General features: G+C 45.8%; 1 protein-coding gene across 3 annotated transcripts in view; it reads left to right on the top strand.

Moving 5' to 3' along the window:
- KMT5B (lysine methyltransferase 5B) overlaps positions 1 to 16,303 on the top strand; it is a 51,103-nt gene extending 34,800 nt beyond the window's left edge. For 2 of the 3 annotated variants that reach the window (XM_065881448.1, XM_065881449.1), the window contains 5 exons: positions 902 to 1,068; positions 1,344 to 1,363; positions 1,445 to 1,581; positions 7,137 to 7,333; positions 14,235 to 16,303. In XM_065881448.1, coding sequence (XP_065737520.1) covers positions 902 to 1,068; positions 1,344 to 1,363; positions 1,445 to 1,581; positions 7,137 to 7,333; positions 14,235 to 15,712 — 1,999 coding nt within the window. In that variant the 3' untranslated portion in view covers positions 15,713 to 16,303. Of the gene's footprint in view, positions 1 to 901; positions 1,069 to 1,343; positions 1,364 to 1,444; positions 1,582 to 7,136; positions 7,334 to 8,379; positions 8,415 to 14,234 lie in introns of those variants that run through there. The other variant, XM_065881450.1, reaches the window with a different exon arrangement.
- The last annotated feature ends 6,161 nt before the right edge of the window (positions 16,304 to 22,464 follow it).

Here is a 22,464-nt window from a genome sequence, read left to right as displayed (position 1 = left end):
AGTATTTTTTATAGCAAAAATTTTAGGGTCAGGTACCTGAAATTGGAATGGGAAAGAGCCTTCCTCCTGGGCTTCTTGCATGGGTGTGTGTATGTGAGTGAGTGTATCTGTTTGCTGTGGGACGGAATCCAGCCTGCTCATCGGCTCCCGTGGCTCCGTGTTGCACATGGCTGTGGAGGTTTGAGGTCTTGGGTTCTAGAGCTACAGTACCATGGCCACCAGCCACGGGTGGCTGTTGAAACCTTGAAATGTGGCTAGTCTGAATTGAGAAGTGCTACAAATTGTGATATACATGTGAGATTTTATATTAAATTGTAAATATTTTTCATTAATATTTCATACTGATTACCTGCTGAAATAGTATTTGGGTTATACCGGGTTAAAATACGTTACTGAAAGTACTTTCACCTGTTTTTCCTTCCTTAATGTGGCTGCTAGAACACTGACGAGCGCCTGTTTGGCTTGCATGACATTTGCTGTTGCTGCTCTGCAGGGCGGCGTCCCAGTTCTGGGCTCTCCCGACCCTCCTGCTGCTTGTCTCTCTCCTCCTCCAGTGTCAGCAAGTTGAATGCAGTGCGGCGGGTCTTTGAGTCCTTTCTGCCTGCAAAGCATTATGCTGGGTCCGGTAGGGGATTCAGAGGTGTAGGTAGCACGATTCCTAGTGGACTTTCTAGTCTCTGGTAGGGATGAGGCAGCTAGCTGCACAAGTAACTGTGCACAAGGCTGTGGGGCTTCCAGGGAAAAGGAGATGACATCCAGGTGGGGATCCAAGTGAGTCAGCTAAAACATGCACAGCTAAGTCTTCTCGATTCCTGGTATTTGTTGGACAGGCTTATTTTATTAAAAGAAGCCTTACGATTTATAATTACTAGTAATTTTTAACATCACATATTTTAAATAGGAAACGAAATGACAAAATAGAATTACTGGTGGGTTGTATTGCCGAACTTTCAGAAATTGAGGAGAACATGCTACTTAGACATGGAGAAAACGACTTCAGTGTCATGTATTCCACAAGGAAAAACTGTGCTCAGCTCTGGCTTGGTCCTGCAGCGTTTATAAACCATGGTAAGCTCTGTTTCTAAGGTGTTAGCTCTCGTGTTGGGTAGCACTTCTGAAACTTAGAATGACCTTATCTTCCTTTAAAGGAGGGTTGGAAATAGAAATTTCTTCTTTTTGCATAAACCTATTAAAATAAATATTCCTGTAGTTTAACTTAAGACCTGAAACTTCTGTCAAAAGTTGGTAAAATTATGTGGAAAGCTTATTTCAGATTTCTGTAATTGTTCGTGTTTCAGATCTTATCTACAGTTAATTGACTTTATCTTTTGGACATTTTTCAGATTGCAGACCTAACTGTAAGGTAAGCATAAAAAGTATTTTATCTCAAGTATTTTGTGTTTGCTTCAGGTATGAGTTTCTTAATGAGTTGATTTTATTTCAGTTTGTGTCAACTGGTCGAGACACAGCATGTGTGAAGGCTCTAAGAGATATTGAACCTGGAGAAGAAATTTCTTGTTATTATGGAGATGGGTTTTTTGGAGAAAATAATGAGTTCTGCGAGTGTTACACTTGTGAAAGGTAAAGTATGAAGTAAGATATTCGGCTCTTGCGTTCTTTTAACCACCTGGTGATTATGAGCATGAACTCGTGTTACCTCCTCATGCATTAAATGATAAGGGATAGTCTTTCATGTTCTGCAGCATTGCACGCAGTACAGCATGCATAAGCAAAACCGAAGAGTACAGGACTATTTAGGGGCCCCAGCACCTGGCCCTTCAAAATGTTAAATCATTACCAGCAGTTATCGTTATGAGTTAATCAGAATGCAAATATGCTTAAAGAGAGAATGGGAAATACCTTACACACACGTGCACACGCACACGCCCACGCCCACACACACACGGTGCCAGGGTGGGGTTGCTCCGAAAATGGCCAGTGAAGTTCACCACTACTGATCATGTAAAAACCCTGAGGTTGTCTTGGGTACTACCAAGCTGTGTCTTCTGGAATTGTTATGTTCTGATGCACGTGCTCTTAATAATTTCTAAGTTCCGTTACTTGGTGAAGAACTTCCTTTTGGGACCCATCAAGATTCTGGAGTCCTTGTAGAGATCCCCCACATCTGACTTGGCGGGACTCCTTGTCCACACTGCTCGTCTCCTTGTGGCGATTTCTGCGTGTCTGAGCTCAGAGGCAGCTTCACAAGCTTGTCCGGGCCGGTGCTGCAGGAAGGCCCCCATGCTGGCATAGGCCACACAGGGAGCTCACCTGGATTTGGTTTTTTGGTTATTGTTTTTATTTTTTTAATTGAAGTATAGTTGATTTACAAGATCATGTTAGTTTCAGGTGTGCGGCGCGGCGATTCGGGTATACGTGTGTGTGTGTATATTCTTCAGATGAGCACACCTGGATTTGTTGAGCCCCTTTTACGTGCTGTACTGGGTGCTTTACTCACCCTGACTCATTCAGTCCTCACAGCTGCCCTGGGAGAGAGCTGGTGGTGTGGCCACACTGCAGGTGCAGAAGTCCAAGTCAGCCTGACCTCAGAGCCTTTCACGCATGGAAGCAAGGATAGGCGGTGGTCCTACTTCTCCGCCAGCCATCCGGCCTCGGGAGAAATGCTGACTCCCCAGAGCCCACGTTTCCCTTCTTTCAGGGAAGCCAGCGGTTTCCCCTGTGTCGTGAGAGAGCAGAGGCACGGGGTCGTGGTACAACCCCAGCTCTTTCTCTCCCAGCTCTGGGATCTTTGCCACGAAGGGAGGGCAGAAAACCTATTCCTGATGCTGCTGAATTTTTGCCCCTTTTGCAGGGAGGGAGTGGGAATGCAGGGGGATAAAATTTATCTTTTTCTAAATTAAAAAAATGGTTCAAACATTGGTTAAATCTTAGACCAGTCCACAAAAAGACCCTTTAATCCATGAAGTAGTTTAATTACAGTTGAATAATGCTTTAAAACCATTTTAGAGATAACATAGTATAACAGTGATGTGCATGAGATCTGGCGTCAGGCTCCCTGAGTTGGAATCCTGTGACTCTGCATTTCATTAGCTGTGTGATCTTGGGCAACTTAGCTGCTTTTGTGCCTTAATTACCCCATCTATAAAATGGGGATAACATTAGAACCTATCTCATAGGGTTGCTGTGAGGATTAAATTTATCTCACGAAAAGTATGTAAAACAGCACACAGTTAATATTAGATGTTAGCTGTAAACTTATTTTGTGGTTTCTGGTTATTCTCGCATTAGATTGCAAGTTCCAGGAAGGCAGAGATTTTTATCTTTTTCATTTACTGCTGTGCTCCCAGCATCCAGAACAGTACCTGACATATAGTAGGTGCTTGATAAATATTTGGTGAATGAAGGAATGGAGTAAGTAATACGCTAAATATGCTTTTGGAGGCTGTCCTGAAACATGTGACCACATACACAGGACTCCAGGCCACCCCGGAAACAGCTCTTTGCCTCGTTTAGAACCCCCTGTGTCATCATGTCCCTCGGGCAGATTAGTTCTCTTCCAGGAGACTGTTTCTCGCTGGTCAGAAGGGCTGTCCTGCCTGCTCCACGGGGTTAGTGTGAGGAATAAACAGAAACATGTGCACATCCTTTTTAAATGGAAAGGCCTCATACGGAGCAGTAGGCTCAGCTATTGTCAGACTATTTGGGAAGTTTGATTTAAAGGTTGGCTGGGAATATTCTTGAAATTCTCAGGAACACCAGATTGTTTCTGCCTTTCCAGAAATTAGGCGAGAGGATGAGACCAAAGGAACTCATTCAATTATTCATCATATAGTAACTGAATAGTTAGTTACTTTATGTTAGGCCTCATGCAGGCAGGGTAAACGAGACTAGCACAGTGCCAGCCATGAGGGCAGTGCCATGAAAGGGACACACGCACAGTGTGCTAGTTGCTCAAGGGTGAAAAGAAGGAAAGAGAGGGGACAGAGGGTTTACAGAGGTGCTGACATCGTGGATACAGTGTCCAGGATACATTTGATGCGTGCTTCTGGGAAGTAACCATCCTAACAAAATAGGAATTGTAATACTTTCATAAGTAAGTGCTGCAAAGTTCACTCTAGAAAACTTGAGAAATTAAATCTAATGAGGGACCGAAGAATATGAAGGACCAAATTGTTTTAAAGCTTATATGAAAGTATGTCTGATGATAGCTAAGAAAAAATTAGATTCTGAAGTATAGTTAGGGGCAGCTGGCCTTATTAAAAATTTACTATGAAACAGTTGTGATCAAAACTTGATGATACTGGCCGATATGGACAAATAAGAGGACATGAACAGACTCCTGAAATAGAGCCGAGTGTGTATGAAGTCTTAATACCACGTATGGGGAAATGATGATTCCTTTAATAAATAATAGTGACATAATTCATTGTGCGCCTGGAAGAAAACCAAGCTCAACTCCTATCTCACACCATATACAAGATAAATTCCAGATGGATTAAAATTTTTAATTTAAGAATATAATGTAAGATGATTAGGAAAAAAATTAGGAGAATGTATACGTCTACCCTTGGGGTAGTGGAAATCTTCTGAAAGAAGTTAAGACAAGAAATGGTGAATATGAAAATTTTTGAATAGCTAAAAGCAAAAGTCAGATTAATGACAAACTGAAGGGGGAAGAAAGTACATACACGGCAGAGTTAATATCCCAAGGACAAAAAGCTCCTATAAGCTCATTTAAAAAAAAGACAGACTTCCACTAGAGAAAAGAGAGGTAAGGAAGATGCTACACAGAAAATGATGGCCATAAACAAGGAAAACAATAACTAGGTATCCGTTTTCACTATCAAATTGGCAAAATTTAGAAGTGCAGTCTGTGCCGCTGGTGAGGATGTGGGGAAACAGGCACTTACACAGTGTCGCTAGGGCTGTAAATTGCTATAACCTTTTGGGAAAGTAATCTGGCAATATTTGTTCAAAATCATCACACCCTTTTGTCTGGCAGTCAGTTCCATATGGAAGAATCTATCCTATGGAAGTAGGAGCATTAGCTAGTAAGGATTTGGTTTCAAAGCAAGGTAGCAGCAGCATTCATGGTGGCAAGCAAAACCCACAAACCTACAAGTTTCAGTAATCACCAGTAGTGCTTGAATAGATTATGGAATGTTTAGTCTGTGTAAAAGGTACAAGTTTCAAAACAGTTCAGATTTACTTGCGCATGATGTAATAAGAAAGCAAGCTGGTTGCTGAGTAAGATGTATGGTATTATCCTCTTTGGGTTTTGTTTGCTTAGGAAGAAACAACAATGTGAATAGGTGTGTAGCTCATGGCAAAGGAGCAGGAGATGAGGTGCTGGCAGGTGGTTAGCACTGGTGCCAGGGCGGGGTGGGGGGGCTCTGGGGATGGAGGCTGGCTGGGGAGCACTATTGACTTCTGCTTTATGGAGACGGAGCCTAAGGTTGTCTCACCTGTTGCAGCAAACACAAGCATGTGTTACTGCCATAAGTTAAGAAGAAGTAAAGGAAGTAGAGAAACAGACGAATGGGGGAGTTTTACTTAAAAATAAATAAATTTCCAGGTAATTCCACCATGATCATTTATTTTGTATTAAAGTACGGCCCATCTTTCCAGAAATATTACAAGTTATGGTAAAAAGGCACAGTATCTGAACAAAATTTATTAATTCCTTAATCCACCTGAAATGAAACAGCCTTTAGGATTTATGCATTTACTTTCTGAATATACTTCATGGTGGAGTGGAGTGTAATTGTTGGCCTGCTGTGGTGAAGGTTACCTAGAGGTTTTTACAGGGATTTCTAACGCACCTTTTGAAAAAAGAATTGAGGCAGTCCCACAATATGTTTGTCGTTTTTACAAAAGCATTAATAAAAGTAGAATTCCAGATCCATCCTAGGAAGGCGAAGAAGGCAAGAATACTCACCTTAGTCGCCAGACATGGTCTCTGCATTCAGACTAGGTCTGTGCTCCTCCCTAGCATTAAGAGGTTTAAGAGGGAAGGAGAGAAAATAAAATTTTTGTCCTCCCTCAGCAAAAGGTGAAATACTCAGATTCCTTGGAGGAGAAAAGTTATTTTCTCCTCATCTAAATCCTGAAAAAAGTAAATCACATGGGATCTTTTGGAGGGCAATATTGCTTTCATAATGGGAAGTGTTCACAATTTTGCCTCAAGTTCAGAAGCTGTTATTATATGGCTTTTCTTTAACAAGCGAAGGCCAGTGAAAGGCAAGTCAGTGAAGGCAATTTTGGCCAAAGAGATTTATCATCTTTTAAATGCAATATGGAGTGCTTAATTCTTTTAACCTCATTAATTTATATTTTATTTATTCTTTTGAGCAAAGCAAGTAGAAATTTACCTTTATAACTGAATAAAGCAAAGATTTGCAAAGCTAGGTTCATTAAGGAAGTTTAGGAGGACTTCTTATTAAGCACCCACTTCATTAGAATTTATATAAATATAAATAATTAAAGCAGGTTACAAATCATTCTTAGCCAGTGGTAAAAGCAAGTCTTTTAATGTCTTTTATTTAGTAACGTTTTGTTAATTATGTTCATTCAGTAACTTTAAAGGAGGAATTTAACAGTTTTCATTATTCTAGAAGTGAGATTTTCACTAAGATAGCCTAGCCTTCTTATTCAGAATTTTAGTTAGTATTTGTTTGTATCTAACATTAGCTTCTAAGCAATGATTTAATTTATGGAAATTCGCTGGTTCCTCTTTTAATTCTGTAATTCTCAATATTCAGTAACGTAGTGTTAAATTATGCAGAACAAAGCTGGGATATAATTAATAGGTGGGTTATTTCAGTTACAGTTTAGACCTAATTATTGTACCAGTCGGTTTTGAAATTGAAATTTTATTTATTTATTTTTACCTACACTTGAAATTCTACAGGGTCCAACCAGTAGCTTCTCATGAGCAATTAACAATTGATTGACAGTAATCATAAAAAATTGTTTTATTTTAAGTCTGGGGCTTTTTTGCATTAATTTTATATATGTATGTATGTTGAGAGTCCTAGGCTTAGCGGCTTTCCAGTGGCGATTAGGGCCTCATCAGTTCATCACACTTGCTGATCTGATGTGGCCAAGTGCGCTCAGCAACCAGGCTTACGTCAGTGAGAATGCTGTTTGTGTAACCTGTGCTGTTTCTCTTTCAGGCGGGGAACTGGTGCTTTTAAATCCAGAGTGGGACTGCCTGCGCCTGCTCCTGTTATCAATAGCAAATATGGACTCAGAGAAACAGATAAACGTTTAAATAGGCTTAAAAAGTTAGGTGACAGCAGCAAAAATTCAGACAGTCAATCTGTCAGCTCTAACACTGATGCAGATACCACTCAGGAAAAAAACAATGCAAGTAAGTAAGGGAGATTTGATAAGCATATCTTTTTTTTTTTTTTTAAGTATTTTCACATAGTTTGCTTTCTAAAGCATGCTCTAATAGTTTTGATCTTTTAAACATTGAGAGAAACTCTGGGATTCATGCACTTCACCAGCACTGCAAGGTTCTAGAAGTGATTCGAGCACAAAAGCAGTCTGTATCATGCCTCCAGATTTAATATGGTACTAAATTGTCTGCTTTTCTTGAATACTGGGTAACTGGATATTAAATTCTCCATCGTGTGTTCCAGGGTCATCATATGTTTGACAGAAAGCTTTTCAAGGTCTTAGTTTCTCTGTAATGATATTGTTAGGCCCGCAAGAAGACAAAGGACGGGGTGGCGCCACACAGGCACATACGTGTTCTGTGCCTGGCCAGTCTGTTAGGATGGATGATGGACTTGGGGAATTCATAGCTTCTGGCCTCAAGGCTTCCACCCTTTTACTGCTTGCTTGCCGTTTTCAAAATGAACTGACCCAATTCACCAAATCACCAGTTACCAGACTCAGAATTGTGATAGAGGAGCAGTTTGAATGTCATTATACTGACGTGTTGTAATAGCCACTCGACCGAAAGTAGCAAGAGAGATGAAAAGGAGAAGGAAACAAGCTTTAAGATACCAGTTGTGTGGGGGGGCAAGACCTGATGGAAACTGGAAAAAGAGAATGAAGAATAAAGAGAAAAGAAAGAGAAGAATCCTAAGTGAGCACAAGAAAACACATCACGTTTTTGGAACCTTGAAGTCCTGGAACCATCCTGATTGCTACTGTTTTCCATCTGGGTAGCACCAGTTTTCTCTAGTTGCCACTGAAGCAGTAGGCTCCTTAGTCTGACTTGTCTCTGATAGGAATAAAGTTTAAAAGTTTTAACTTGATGGTCCCCAAAGTATGCCTGTTTGGGCACTCTGAATGTCCATACACACTTGTTAGCAGTAAGTACCGTCTGAGGTCTGATTATTTTAGGCTCTTCTCCCTGTCTTCAGATGTTTTCAGCCCAGCTCTGGGTACTCCTCTCCACTACAGAAAATCCCAAAGAAAAGGGAAGATGTCTCCCATGATGGTGACTGTCACTGCCCTGAATCCTGACTCTACCTTCTGCTGGGGGTCAGAGGCCAGGGGTAACCTCTGCCGTGGAAGAGCGATGCCGCGTTCCTATTCCAGTCTTTAACGTCCAGAGTGAGCAAAGAAGAGCAGTTAGTTCATCATTCACTGTTGACTGTTGGTTTTAATAATAAACGCAGCATAATCAACATTTTGTTTTCTGAGTCTGGTTCCTTGGTGAAACTGGCGACTTGTGAGGCCCATTTTATAAATGTCTGCATAGAACACCCAGGAGTGTGCTGCCAGCCACACGCGGAGATGCCACGGCACTGTCCACGTGGCTCTGTGACGTTCGTGCGGGTGCTTTGTGTTCTTACGCGTTAACCATACACTGATGTGTAGATACTGAACTCAGTACGCCACTCAGTTTAAAAAATCAAAATAGGAAAAATTTTTGGAAGGTGTTGAGTGTTCTATTATGTGACCATCTATGGGATATTTATTAATAAACCAAATACATGTTCAAAGCCTGCTAGTTGTTAAAAAGAGAAAGAAAAGTGTATGAGACTTGGGCCCCTCCCTTGGGGAGTTTATGCCTTAGCTCCAGGATGGGACCAGTACACAGTAACTACGCAGAGCAGACCGTAAATGCCACTTGCTAAAGGCTAGAGGGAATAGGTAATCCCTCTGCGCTGTAGTCTCAGCATTACAGAACAGAAATACAGCCCTTCACCATGACTGCTTATATCAGGGTGCTTACTTTATTCAGGTTACTTTTCTGCACAGTGATTGTCTGGAGTAATTCAGGGGTTGGCATAAGTAGCTTTGAGGGTCATTGTGACAGTTGCTAGACATGGCTCAGGGCTCTGAAGGAGCTCGAGGTTTACTCCAGCGGTCTCTGAGAACATTGTGCACTAAGTATGTTCATAGCAGTGTTTTCTCGGGCTCTTACATGTGTTCTTCTAGGCTGTATTTCTTTTGCTGTTTGTGTCTTGACCAAACCCTTCTACCTGTTTGAAAGAAAAAAAGACTTTTTGAGACTGCAGTGGATGCAAGGCCAGAGGTGCCCAAGCCTCTCTCCCAAGGGGCGTGGGCATACATCTTGTGTATAGATTCCGAGTACCCATCTTATCCTGCAGTTTGGTTAGAATTAAGCAGCTGACAACTATAGAGGAACTGCTTTCTCTGAACAGCGTGTTTGTTCTTTTTAAAGAAACGTTTCTGCCTAGTTGGAAGAAAAAATTATTTCTTCCTTCCATGCAGGTCCTTTTTTGGAAGGTGTCTCAAGAACCACAACTTGACTGTTTGCTTTAGCATCCAGAGAGGAGACAAGAAATCCATTTTCACAGATTCAGTCCACAGACCTGAATCATAACGCCGTTACTAGAAGAGTCGGGTTTTTTAGGCCTCTTGTGCCTCAGCGGCTAGGCCACCCCCATAGTGCTGCGTCCTGGATGTGAGCCACTGAAAATGCCACGAGTTGGTGCAAGTCCCAGAGGACTCCCACCAGTGGAATAAGTTCACTCAGCTGGACTGAGGAGCGCCTGTCCTGGAGACGGTGGGCTGGGCCACCACCTGTCACTCTCTCGCCTGCCGCAGACATCCCTGGTTGGTCTGAACACTTTCCTGCTGAGCCTGCAGGCTGCTTCAGAATCCTTTCCAGCACCTTTTTCCAGCCGTTCGTTCCTGTGTTGGTTGCATGAGGTGGAGCCAGCTTCTCGTGCCTGACAGCCTCCTTGAACTGAAGTCTTTAAAATCCTATTGAGGGCTTTTGGGTCCTCGTGTTGGGAACATGCCAGGCTGTGTGTGGCCCTCGTGTTCCCTTGGCTCCACCGTGTGTGTTTCTGGGGCTTGTCCAGCGCAGGGCACGGGTGCAGCCCGAGCGTTCTGGAAGCTTTGATGTCGTTTTGCTGCTCTTGTGTCTGGCTGTCATTCTCGATGCCCACACAGAGCTGCCTTATGATTTTGAGGACACCCTGAGGGAACCGCGGTAGCCATACCACGGGTCCTTTCCCAGGAGCTGGGACTGGCCCCGTAATAGCTCTGTGGTGTCCCTTAGAGGCCGTGTGATGGTGTGGGGAAAAGCTTGAGATCTGGAGCCACAGGCCTCGGTGCGAGTCCCATCTCTGCCGCTGACCGGATGGACGCGCTCAGGCACGCTAGCCCACCTGAGCTTGGTTTTCACTTAGTGTCATAGCTCTTACTTCAGGGAATGCTTATGATGATGGAGATCACACTGATCTGCCCACTTGGCGCTGTACCTAGTATATACTAACTGCTAAGAATGTGTACCTTCACGTGAAATTACTGTCTAGGTTTATGCATTTGGGATTTGTCCCAGCCGTGAGGGAAGAGAGCCACACGTGGTGTGTTAGTGCCAAAGCCAGGGGAGCCGTGGCCGTGCCTTCCCTCCACTGTGTCAGGGTCCTCAGTCTCATGGCAGACTTTTCTTAGTTTGCCATTGTGACCACCATCTCTCCCTCAGCCTGCTGTTGCTGGCGCTCACCCCCCATCCCCCCGCGATAGTGTAGCAGCACCTTCGTGGCGCCGCGAAGAGCCCTGGGTGCTCAGTCACGTTGCCCGCATTTCTCTTGCCCAGCCGGACTGTGCCTTTTGTGCCCTTTGACTTGAGCACACCTTTTAGCTGGGCTTTTGTTGAGATAACGCTTTTCAAACAAAATGAGAACACACTGATAAATACATAAATATGTAAGTGAAGTCTCTCTATCGGAATAACACGTAGCATCAAATTCAGCCTCTCTTGTGCTCTTTAAAACACACACTGAAGTGCTTTGTCAGTGGTTCGCTGCAGTCAGCTAACAATGAACCTCTCGGAAGGAGGGGTGGAAGTGGGAGAGCCCAGATTCAAAATCACCGTAAGTGAGATCCATCCAGTGATTGAAAATCAGTGCCCAAGTGAGGAGAATCTCAGGTGCCATGAAGAGTCATAGGAAGGGTCACCTGGCATGTGCAGAGTCGGGAAAGGCTTCCTGAGAGACGTGTTTGCTGAGCTGAGTCTTGAAAGGGGAGGAGAAGGTGGCCAAGTGAGACGCGCTCCAAGCCGAGGGAACGTCACAGATGAACGTGTAGGCACGAGTGCGGGATTTGCGTCAGTGAAGTTCATCAGGGCTGGAGTAGAAGGTGGGAAGGAGGGATAGGAGCATAATTTAAAATTTTGGACTTTATTCTGAGGTATTAGGTTATTGGCAGGTTTAAAGCCCAGAAGTGACGTGGCGTACTAGGAGAATCATCTGGGCTGCGTGGTGGGGGATGGAATGTCGGGGAAGCAGTAGGGAGGCAAGGAAAGGCGGGTGTTAGTGCCGGAGTCAAGGCAGGAAATGGTGGCATCAGGAATGGAGAGGAGGTGGTTCCAGCGACACGGCAGGAGTGGACTCCACAGGACCAGTGGCTGGTTGGTGAGAGTTAGCGAGAGCAGGCGTCATGGATGACCTCCCCGTGTCTGCTTGGGCAGCTGGCTGGGTGTTGGTGGTATTGACCAAGATGGAGAACTTAGGCTTGGTGTTGAGTTCCCTTTGGGCATGTTGACTTGTGAGGGGCTCATGAGACAATCTTAGCGGGCGATCAAGGTCCCAGTGGACCTTCGGTGATGCGGATCTGTAATTAAGGCGAGAATCAGGCTAGAGACTTTGGTTTGGGAACTGCCAGCATATCGATGGTGATAGCCGTGGAGGAGTGGCTGCTTATGGCCTGGAGACTGAGTAGAGTTTTCAAGGGGCCTAGGATAGCAGAGGCCTGAGGAGTGCAGTCCACCGGGCAGATGGAGGAAGAGGGTCGGGACGCGGAGGGAAGGCCAGGAGAGTGTGCTCTCGCGAGCAGCCAAGGAGAGAGGGGGTTCAGGAGGGGGTTCAGGAAAAATAATGGTTAGCAGTGTCACATTCTGCAGAGGAGGAAACAACGGTACGGGCTGAAAGGGCCCCCCGGATTTCACGACAAGGAGTCTGTGAGGGAGACTGGCAAAGGCGCTGTTTAGGAGGACAGGTTGGATCCAGATTGCAGGGGGATTGCAGTCAAGGATACACGGTATAAGTGATCATTGTGGAGGGGTGGTTGCAGGTATGAAATGAGAACCGCTGACCTTGGTCATAGAATGGTCCTTGAAGAGCCATAGACAGCAAAGTCTCACCATAGCCACATTTGAGAAAGGCAGACACCAACACTGGTGTGTTTACATCATAAGCACATCTACTCTCACCTCGTAGGAAGCCTTGTAAGCACAAAGAAATCCTTTAGCAAAAGCACTCCCTAAATATCCTTATATTTAAAAAACTATTTCTGGTAAGATCTGTATAATTCAGTTCATAACACGTCGGTGGTTCTCAAGTTGGGTGGCACCCAAACTTTACTGCTACTACTGTTCTTAAAAAAAAGTTGCCTCCCTGGTAGCATCCGGCACAGATAAGCATGTTCTTGGTTCAGTCAGTGGGTCTCATTCCTGGGAATTCTGGTTTGGAGATCCCAGAGCCATTTGTGAGCCCGTCTTCCTGAGTACAGAGACTTCTGTTCTTGGCGGGTTGATGTTTTTGGAATGCTGTTGTGCATTCTTGCTCCTCTCCCTCAATAAAAACTAACTAATGGTAGCCTGACTCGCTCAGCCATGCAGAAGGAACAGCAGTCACCCTGGCGACCCTCAGGGGTGTAGGAAGCAGCAGTCCTGTCGGGCAGCGTGCTGGGCTTACCCACGTTCACTGGTTTTTATTCCCTCTGTTTTCTGTTGAGAGGTGGTGATGATTCGTTCGGTCATCTCAACTTCCCTAGTGAATGAGTTAAAGGGGTATTTTGATGGGAAGAGCTTTTCAGGTGGGGGATGGGGAGCAGACTAAGTGATGGCGAAAGTGACTCACGTAAAACACTGTGACTAGAAATCCAAAATGTAGACGTAGAGAAAAACAAAGATGGCGGAAAGGAAAGTCGGTGGCAAGGTCAGCGGCTCACCACGGGGCCACCTTACACTTGAGTCACATATAAGCCTTTTGAGAAGCCGTCCAGTTGTCATGTTCTCAGGTTGTCATCCCCTTGTCCAGAGGAAGGAAGCTGGGTCCCCCTTGTCCCGAGAGTGTAACTCTAGCAGCGCGCTTCTTCCCTGTTTCGGTTTGATTGTCGGCAGCGGGCAGTCAGCGGAGGGATGGGGCCAAGTAAGTCCCGCAGCCTTCAGAGTCTCTGCTAGTCCTCACAGCATTGAAGGGAACGGCTTAGAAGGTGCGGTATTTGGGGATGAATGTCTAGTGGGGGTAACAATATGTGGTTCTTAGGATCTCTTTTTCTTACTTGAAAACATCGTGATAGAATTTGTCTCTGAGAGCCCGTTGGTCACCTGTCACCAGTTCTGGATTACTAGTCAAATAACATACTTTGAGTTAATGAATAATGGATTTTAGAAACATTTTAAATGATGATTTTAAGAAGAATCTATGAAAGAAAAATATTATTTTTACTTAGCTTTTACTTCAGATATTTTATGTGGTAAAAGACTAAATCAGGGAAAGAAGTGTTCAGTTTGGACTAATGTCGTGATAGATTAAGGACACTTAGAGTGAAATCCAGGTCGTTGCTGTGCTAAGAGCTCTTTAACCCTGAAATTACGTACCTGGAAAGTGAATAGATGCTTCTTAAATTAGAGGCAGAAATTAGAAAGCGAATGTAAAGGAGAACTGTAGGAGTGCTGGCGGAAATGCAACTGGGGTCTGTCTACCATGTTTTTTGTATAATCTAAACATTTCATAGCTAATCGTCTGGGTGTTGGCCTTGTTTTGTTGAACATTACCGTGTTACCAAGACTGTTTTTCATGCTTTTTTTTTTTTTTTTTTAAACTTTGCAGCTTCTAACCGAAAATCTTCCGTTGGCATGAAAAAGAACAGCAAGAGCAGAGCATTGACAAGGCAGTCCTTGTCAGGAATTCCAGCTCCTTCCAACTCTACCTCATCTAAGCTAACTCCTATAAGTAATTCCAGGGTACCAAAGAAACTGAGAAAACCTGCAAAGCCTTTACTTTCAAAGATAAAACTAAGAAATCATTGCAAACGGCTGGAGCAGAAGAGTGCTTCGGGAAAACTCGAAATGGGAAACTTAGTACTTAAAGAGCCTAAAGTAGTTCTGTACAAAAATTTGCCCATTAAAAAAGATAAGGAGCCAGAGGGACCAGTCCCGGCCACGGCGGCCAGTGGGTGCTTAACTAGACACGCAGCACGAGAGCACAAGCAGAACTCCGGGCGAGGCGCCCCTGCGCACGTGGAGGGCGCCCCCTGCACCTACACAACCCGGCGGTCCTTGAGGACGAGGATGAATTTGAAGGAGACCTCCGACATCAAGCTTGAACCAAATACGTTGGATGGCTACAAAAGCAGCTTGACGGAACCTTGCCCAGACAGCGGCGAGCAACCGTCTCCTGCGGTGCAGGAGGAAGAACTGGCGCATGAAGCTGCACAGAAGGGGGAGGCCAAGTGTCCTAAGAGCGACAGCAGCATGTCAAAGAAGAAGTCACGGCAAGGGAAACTGGTGAGACAGTTGGCAGAAGCAGAGGAATCCGCTGCGGTGCACGATTCCCCTGGCAGAGCTGGCGCGGGGCGAGAGGGGGTGGGGTCCCACCCTGACCAGGGCGAGCACAGCAGCCTGGAGGGCGTGCCCGGGAGCTACACGGACTGGCCCCCTTCTCCTGTTAGCGGTTCTGTGGTCGCATCAGACAGCTTCAAAGCAAAAGACAGCTTCCGAACTGCAAAAAGTAAAAAGAAGAGGCGGATCACTAGGTATGATGCACAGTTAATCCTAGAAAATAACTCCGGGATTCCCAAATTGACTCTTCGCAGGCGTCATGACAGCAGCAGCAAGACAAATGACCAAGAGAATGATGGAGTGAATTCCTCAAAAATAAGCATCAAGTTAAGTAAAGACCATGAAAATGATAATAATCTCTATGTAGCAAAGCTTAATAATGGATTTAACTCAGGATCAGGCAGTAGCTCTACAAAATTAAAAATCCAGCTAAAACGGGACGAGGAGAGTAGGGGGTCGTATACAGAGGGGCTTCACGAAAATGGGGTGTGCTGCAGTGATCCTCTTTCTCTCCTGGAGTCTCGCATGGAAGTCGATGACTATAGTCAGTATGAGGAAGAAAGTACCGCTGATTCCTCCTCTTCAGAGGGAGATGGAGAGGAGGATGACTATGATGACGACTTTGAAGACGACTTTATCCCTCTTCCTCCGGCGAAGCGGCTGAGGCTCATAGTCGGAAAAGACTCTATAGATATTGACATTTCTTCCAGGAGAAGAGAAGATCAGTCTTTGAGGCTTAACGCATAGTAAGCTCTTGGTCTTGATTTGACCCGGGATAACTACTTTAAAGAAATAAACAATTCCAGTCAATTACTCCTCAACCGCAAACATTTTAGGGGCAGCACTTCTGTTGTCTTTTCACTTATCAGCATAATACTGTAGAAAGTGTACAGCGTACTGACTCTTCTTAAAAGTCTGATTTGTGCAAATTTTTATTGTACTTTTTAAATAGCCTTCTTATGTGCAATTCTGAGTTAGCGGTAAAGCCCTGTTGTAAAATAAAGGCTCAAGCAAAATTGTACAGTGATAGCAACTTTCCACACAGGACGTTGAGAACAATAATGTGGCTGCACAGTTTTCTTTTTTTTTTAACTTTAAGAGCATCAGCTGGCTCTTTAATATATGACTAAAAATAATTTAAAACAAATCACAGTAGCAGCATATTAAAGTTTTCTAGTATATGCTAATATCACCAGCAATGTTCTTTGGCTTGATTTATTTGCTAGATGTTTCCCCCTTGGAGTTTTGTCAGTTTCACAGTTTGCTGGCCCAGGTGTACTGTTTGTGACCTTGGTTAAATAGCAGACCATCGGTCGGGTGGGAGTGAAATCGGTTTCTTAAAAAAAAAAAAAAAAAAACAAAAAACAATTACATGCGTGACAGCTAACTTTTCAGTACGTTATATGTACGAGGGTCGCAGTGTGCAGGAGGAGTTTCGATACAGCGTATTTATTGCTCGTCATGTAAATTAAAGACCTTGTATTTAACACTTTTCAATCCTTTTAGATAAAATTGTTCTTTGCAAGAATGATTGGTGCTTATTTTTTCAAAAAATTTGCTGTGAACAAATGTGATGGCAACAAACAACATTTATCTAATGAACTACAGCTATCTTAATTGGGGTCTTCAAGTTTTCTGTTGCACTTGTAAAATGCTACAAGGAATATTAAAGAACTCTATTCACTTTAACTTATAATAGTTTATGAAATAAAAACATGAGTCACAGCTTTTGTTCTGTGGTAACCTATAAAAAAATGTTTGTCTTTGAAATTCAGTGTAAAGAACTGAAAACAGTGTATATGTTGTAAATATTTGTGTGTTGTGAGAAATTTTTGTCATAAGAAATTAAAAGAACTTACCAGGAAGGTTTTTAAGTTTAGAAATATTCATGCCAATAAAATAGGAAATTATAAATATATAGTTTTAAGCACTGCATCAGTGGGAGTTCTTGGCTTATGTTAGTTTATGTATGAAAATATCAAAGATTTTTTTGACTATATTATCAGTTAAACAAAAAGAGGAGTCATTTAATTTGTTTTTGAAGCACTTTGAGAAGAGAAATTAATTTTAAGTAACTTAATGAGCAAAATTTTGATTACTACTTTATGTTCAATACCAACCTTCCATTTCTCTGGCTTATTTTACAAATCATTGGACAGAGAATCTGAGAATATAAATCTGTAGCAGGTGTTGGACACCAGTGGGTCTCTCTACTTCTGGGAAATGTGTACATGTACTTTCAGATATACAGTGTTCCTACGTGAAATCAATTGAGGAGATTCGTGTAGTGTCTAGAAAAGTAGCCCATGTCTTTACATACTTAAAGGAATCTGCAGGTAATGAGAAGTCCAGTGGAGAAAACCTCAATGCTTACTGTTACTACTTATTGATTCCTACCAGTTTCTAGGTTCCTGGGGATACTATTTAAATTAAGGTCCTTAGAACTATTGCTAGTAGGTTCCAAATAGAACTTAGTAACATTGATAAAAGTTCTTTAAATTTAGAATTTTCCTCCCCTTCTGTTCTTCAAGGAATTCCTTCTGTCGTCTTCTGTCGTCTCGCTCCTGTTCGTTAACGGTGCAGTTTCATCCTCAGGTATTAATGTGGGAGCAGGTGGCTGACCTCCTCGCCCACTCACACCCCCCTTTGCTCGCTCCGTCTAGAACTCTTCACCTCTCGAAGTAGGGCAGCCCTGCAAGGTCTGTCCCAAGGCACTCGGAGCAGTCTACAACCTCACCCAGTCCTCCCGGTGTCTCTGGGTGGCAGTGGGAGACTCAGGCCACTGAGAAGGTCACGCTTAGACCCTGTGTCTGGGAGGTACCAGAGAGCAGGGGGTCATCTTTTATTCCCACCTTAGTTTGGAGTCTTTCAAAGAGGTTCAGAGACTAAATCTTGAACTGTTTTCTTGGAATACCAACGATAGCCATTTCAGGAATTTCATCTTAAGGAAAAAGTAACAAAATACCGCATTTCCCGCTTTACTCCATTTTTAAGCTTAATTTTAGTAATTTATTTATGATGTTTAACTTTATTGAGGCCTCGTCTTTGGGGGCTGACCTTCCCGTGGGTCCGAGCAGTGACGTTAGGTGGTGGTCACTGCCTCGGGAGTCGGTGTGCACAAGCGCTCGGCAGCCACTGCCGGCGCCTTCCAGGGAAACCTAATTTCCGTTTTTACAGTTAGGGGCCTCGGAGCTGGTCTAGCTCTGCTGTAGAACTTCACTGTGTGGAATGGCGGAACCCACACACTGTTGACCACTTGGAAGAGGTTGCATTCAATAAAACGTAGCTAGAGCTTATGCAACGATTGGTAAAGATTTTGGCATTGTAAGAATTAGGAAATGATCATAGAAATATATGTAAGGTATTCAATTTTCAATCATTTTTCAAATTACTGTTTTAAATTGTTTTGCTGAGTTGTAACACTTTTGAGATACAATGTATTCCTTGTACTGAAAGAATGAAAAAAGGACTTTTTCAGCATTTGAGGTAAGTTCTTTAATGTTTCATTAAAAACATTTTTTACAAATATTTTGTACATGCACTTGCAGTATTGAGGTTAATCATTTTAATAAATTCGGAAATTAAAACAGTTTGGCCGGTGTTCACTGTATCTGAGAAGAAAAGATCAAAGTGGTGACTGTGTCCACAAGGTTTTCACGTACAGTAGAATTTGTAAAATCACACTTTCTGAAGCTTTCCAATATCTGTGAGTGATCTGAGCCCTGGTCTCCTTTTGCTTCTGGTGCCGTTTGGTTTAAACCGGGGGTAAGCACTCGTTCCTCTCTCGGTGGGGAGACCACTTTCAAACTACATAGCCCCCTGGCCCTCGAACCCAAGAAGGCTTTTGCTACCCAGTTATTAATGGTGCCTGACTAGTTTTTTCCCCTCTCTGAGACAACTGGCATGTCCAGCAGTGGCGTGAGTCATTTTTTTCTCCCAGTTACTGTAGCAAAACTTAAGTTGGGAAAGGAAATGTGACTGGCTTAGGAGTCAGGAAACCTGAATGTGCCCAGCTCCGCAACATGTGGGTGACCCCGAGAAAGCTGCTCACCCCCAGATCTCCTCTTTGCAGCACCTGTAGGTCAGCATGGACACCTGGTCCTGTTGCCAGTTAAGCTTCAGGGTGAGCTGCGTCCACTCGCGGTGAGGGCGGTCTGGGTGAGTGGTGCAGACCAGGCTGGGAAGACTTCCCGATGAATTGGAATAGCCACGCGAACTTGGGTTCCCGGTATGAGAAAAGGCTAATAGGGCTTCCCTGGTGGCGCAGCGGTTGGGAGTCCGCCTGCCGATGCAGGGGACGCGGGTTCGTGCCCCAGTCCGAGATGATCCCACATGCCACGGAGTGGCTGGGCCCGTGAGCCATGGCCGCTGAGCCAGCGCGTCCGGAGCCTGTGCCCCGCAACGGGAGAGGCCACAGCAGGGAGAGGCCCGCGTACCGCCAAAAAAAAAAAAAAAAAAAAAAGGCTAAGAGGTGGCACACCTGTTAAATCCACAGCCCCTTTCAAGGCTCGGGTTTGCTGTCTACCCTGAGATGAGTTGTGCCTTCTCCATAACCAGTGGCAGCTCGTGCGCCGCCCAGAGCCCTCGTGTGAGTTCCTTTTCTCCAGTGCCGACTGTTGTTAACACGTGCCCGTGATGTTCACTGTAGAACCCAGCGGCACTCAGCGGGGCGCAAGCAAGCTGCTGACCTCAGGGGCACTTCAGACCCCAGGGCTACGGTCGGTGCGACCTCTCCTGCAAGGGAGGATGAGAAGGTCTCCAGCCTCCTCCCTCCCTGATGTCATAGAGCTTGGGCAGTGTTTTGTGTTTGCTAGTGACAGGCCCAGAAGAAGAGTGGACTTTGACTCTTCAGGAAGGGGCAGGGTACATTGGACGGGCAGGGTTGGGCAGAGGGGTCTCCCACTCGAGCTCCCTCCACCCTTCCTCCTGCACTTCTGCCACTTCCACTCTCCCAGAGGGTTAAGCCTACGTTCCTGGAAGCAGTTGAAAAGCTGCTAACCTGGAGGACAGTAGACGGCCTACAGCCTCACAGAAATAACTTGGTAAAGTCCTTTTTACCAGGTCCTGTTTTCTCCTCGTCAGATTCATGAGTGTTCCTGCCGAGTTGCAGCGGCCTGACTTCTGCCTTTCGGGCGTCCCCCACCCTGTCGGGCCTTCTCTGCTAAGGGGAAGCAGAGAACTGCTGGGTGCTCAGGCCCACAGGAGGGCTGCCAGCGAGTCGGCAGGTGGCCCTCTCCTCAGTCTGACAGCCTGAGCAGGCAGTGTCCAGAGTGGCTGGGGCAAAGTTGCATTTCTTTGCTATTTGTCAAGCAGTGATTATGTTAGGTGCTGCTAGGGGTGGGGAGGCAAGATGTGTGTGTCTTCAGCGTGGGGGGTAATTAAAGCCCTGGGAGAAGGTGAGATAACCTGGGCAAAGAAGACAGGCAGCCGCAGGGCCCTCTGGACACAAGGTCAGGCAGGTGCTATCGCTCTTTGGTCCTCGTGCCCTGGGGGCGCCTGGGGAGGCCCTTCCAGGAGGAGCCAGGCAGGTGGAGGAGAGAGCAGGCGGAGAGGAGGTTTGACCGAAGGTGGAAATGATGAAACTGGAAGGGAGGTGGGGTTAAGGATTAACAAAGGACGAGAGGGTCTGACCCTGGAAAGCTTCCACAGGGTGGGGGAGGGGAGGGGTTACTCAGAGTCCGGGGAAGGAGGGGTGGTCTTAGGTTGATAGGTCTGTTTTCCTTGGCAACAGGAAGAAAAGAGGTGGTAGGTGAAGGGGGGGGAGCCAGTTCCAGCATGAAGGTTTCTATTTTGTCTAAAGTAGGAGGTGAGGTCACCTGACCGGGAGGAGATGACGGGCCCAAAACTTGAGTGTGCAGGAGTTTTGAAATCAAGAAAGGGTGCGCAAGCTGACTATAGGAACGCAGTGTGGTGCATCACAGAAGTCTCAGTACCAGTCAGTGTTCTAGGCACCCATGGGAGCAAAGGCTGGTGGCAGCACTTCTCCGCACAGGTGTGAGGCTCTCAGCCAGGTGGGGGCCACAGAAGGCAACGGGGCTGGAGGCTATAAGGTGCAGGCGGGCAGGAGAGGGCTTGAACGAAGAGGCCTGGAGTGCATTCAGGGAGGAGGAGTCCGCAACCAGAGTAGGCCCCTGACCAGGGGAAGCGGACTTGCCCAAGGCCTGGCGGTGCCCCTGTGGTCAGAACAGCCAAGCGGTAGCTGGACAAGCACACCGGGAGGACAGGAGGCTGAGGTCAGAGGGAAGGCTCTCGAAACTGGAAGAGCTTCATTTTCAATGGGATTTGGGGGACAGTGTTGTGGTCCTGAGGCAGCAGGAGGGCCAACAGAACCGAGGTCAACCAAGATGAGAGCAGATCAGCCTTCACCGTGAGCCCTGGGAAGCAAGCGACCACCCCCGAAGCCAGACAGAGACTGAGCCTGTGGCGGACAAACACGGGGAGACACCCGCTTCAGGCGGCGGGGGCCCGGTCTGGGGCTGCGGGTAGCAGTATGTTTCAGGGAGAGAGTGAGTCAGCCTGCCTGAGGCCACGTGGCTAGCGGCAGCAAGTGGCAGCTCTGGCCCCAGGGCCCCACTCCTGGCGGAGTCGGCCTGGAGAGCACTGGCTGGTGAGGGTCACAGAGCCAAGGGTCGCTCCAGCCTTCGTCTCGAGGCCCTGCCTTCCCCAGGTTAATTCTGGAAGTCTCCGTCTGCTTCTTAGGAGTGAGTGACAGATAGCAGCCACTGCGTCTTACCCTCGTTTCCACGCAGTGACGTGCAGCCAGGAGAACCTTGTCCAGAGGTTATCGTGCAGATATGCTGGGTGAGCCACCCCCATGTGTCAAGGGTGGGCGAGGTGCCACGCGTGTTTGCTGGGCCCCCGAGGGGTGCGGACTTGTCTTTATCTGAAAAAGTGAGTCAAACACGAGGATACCTCAAGACAGCGAAAGAAGAATTCCAAGGTATCCTCCAGCCTGGCAACTCTGCGGTGGTGACGGTGGCTTCACACAAAGGTCCAGATGTGAAGGAGGGACTGAATCTGACCAGGAGGTTTCTTGTGTTATCCCCTAAAATACGCCTATGGTACCCTCCGGACAACTGTCCTCTCACAGGACAGACTTCAGAAGCTGTAAGCACAGGTCCGGGAAGCAGGGTTCCATTCTAGGACAGAAAGCAGATTTCCATGTCGGAAGCACACCCGTGAAGCGGGTTACCCCGTGTCTGGCTCCCGGCAGGTCAGGCTCTGAGGTTTCTCCGCAGCCCCTCCTTGGGGCCGCGAGCTGCATGTGGCACTGGCAGAGGTGCCCGGGATAAAGCCCGAGGCTGTTACCTTCCCTCCTGATTCTGGCAGGTGGAGGAGGCCCTTCGTAACGTCACTCTCCTAGAAACCAAACAGAACGACATTTATTTCCTGCTCTTGCCAGTTAAAGCACATTTTTCTTCTTCGGGTAAGAGGGTGAGTGAAAGACTGAGCCTTGCCAGCGTCCAAGTGGACCAGAGCTGGCCCTGGAAATGGCTCCG

This window comes from Phocoena phocoena, chromosome 8 (assembly GCF_963924675.1).
Source record: "Phocoena phocoena chromosome 8, mPhoPho1.1, whole genome shotgun sequence".
Lineage (NCBI taxonomy): Eukaryota > Metazoa > Chordata > Mammalia > Artiodactyla > Phocoenidae > Phocoena > Phocoena phocoena.
This window is presented reverse-complemented; position numbering and strand designations above follow the sequence as displayed.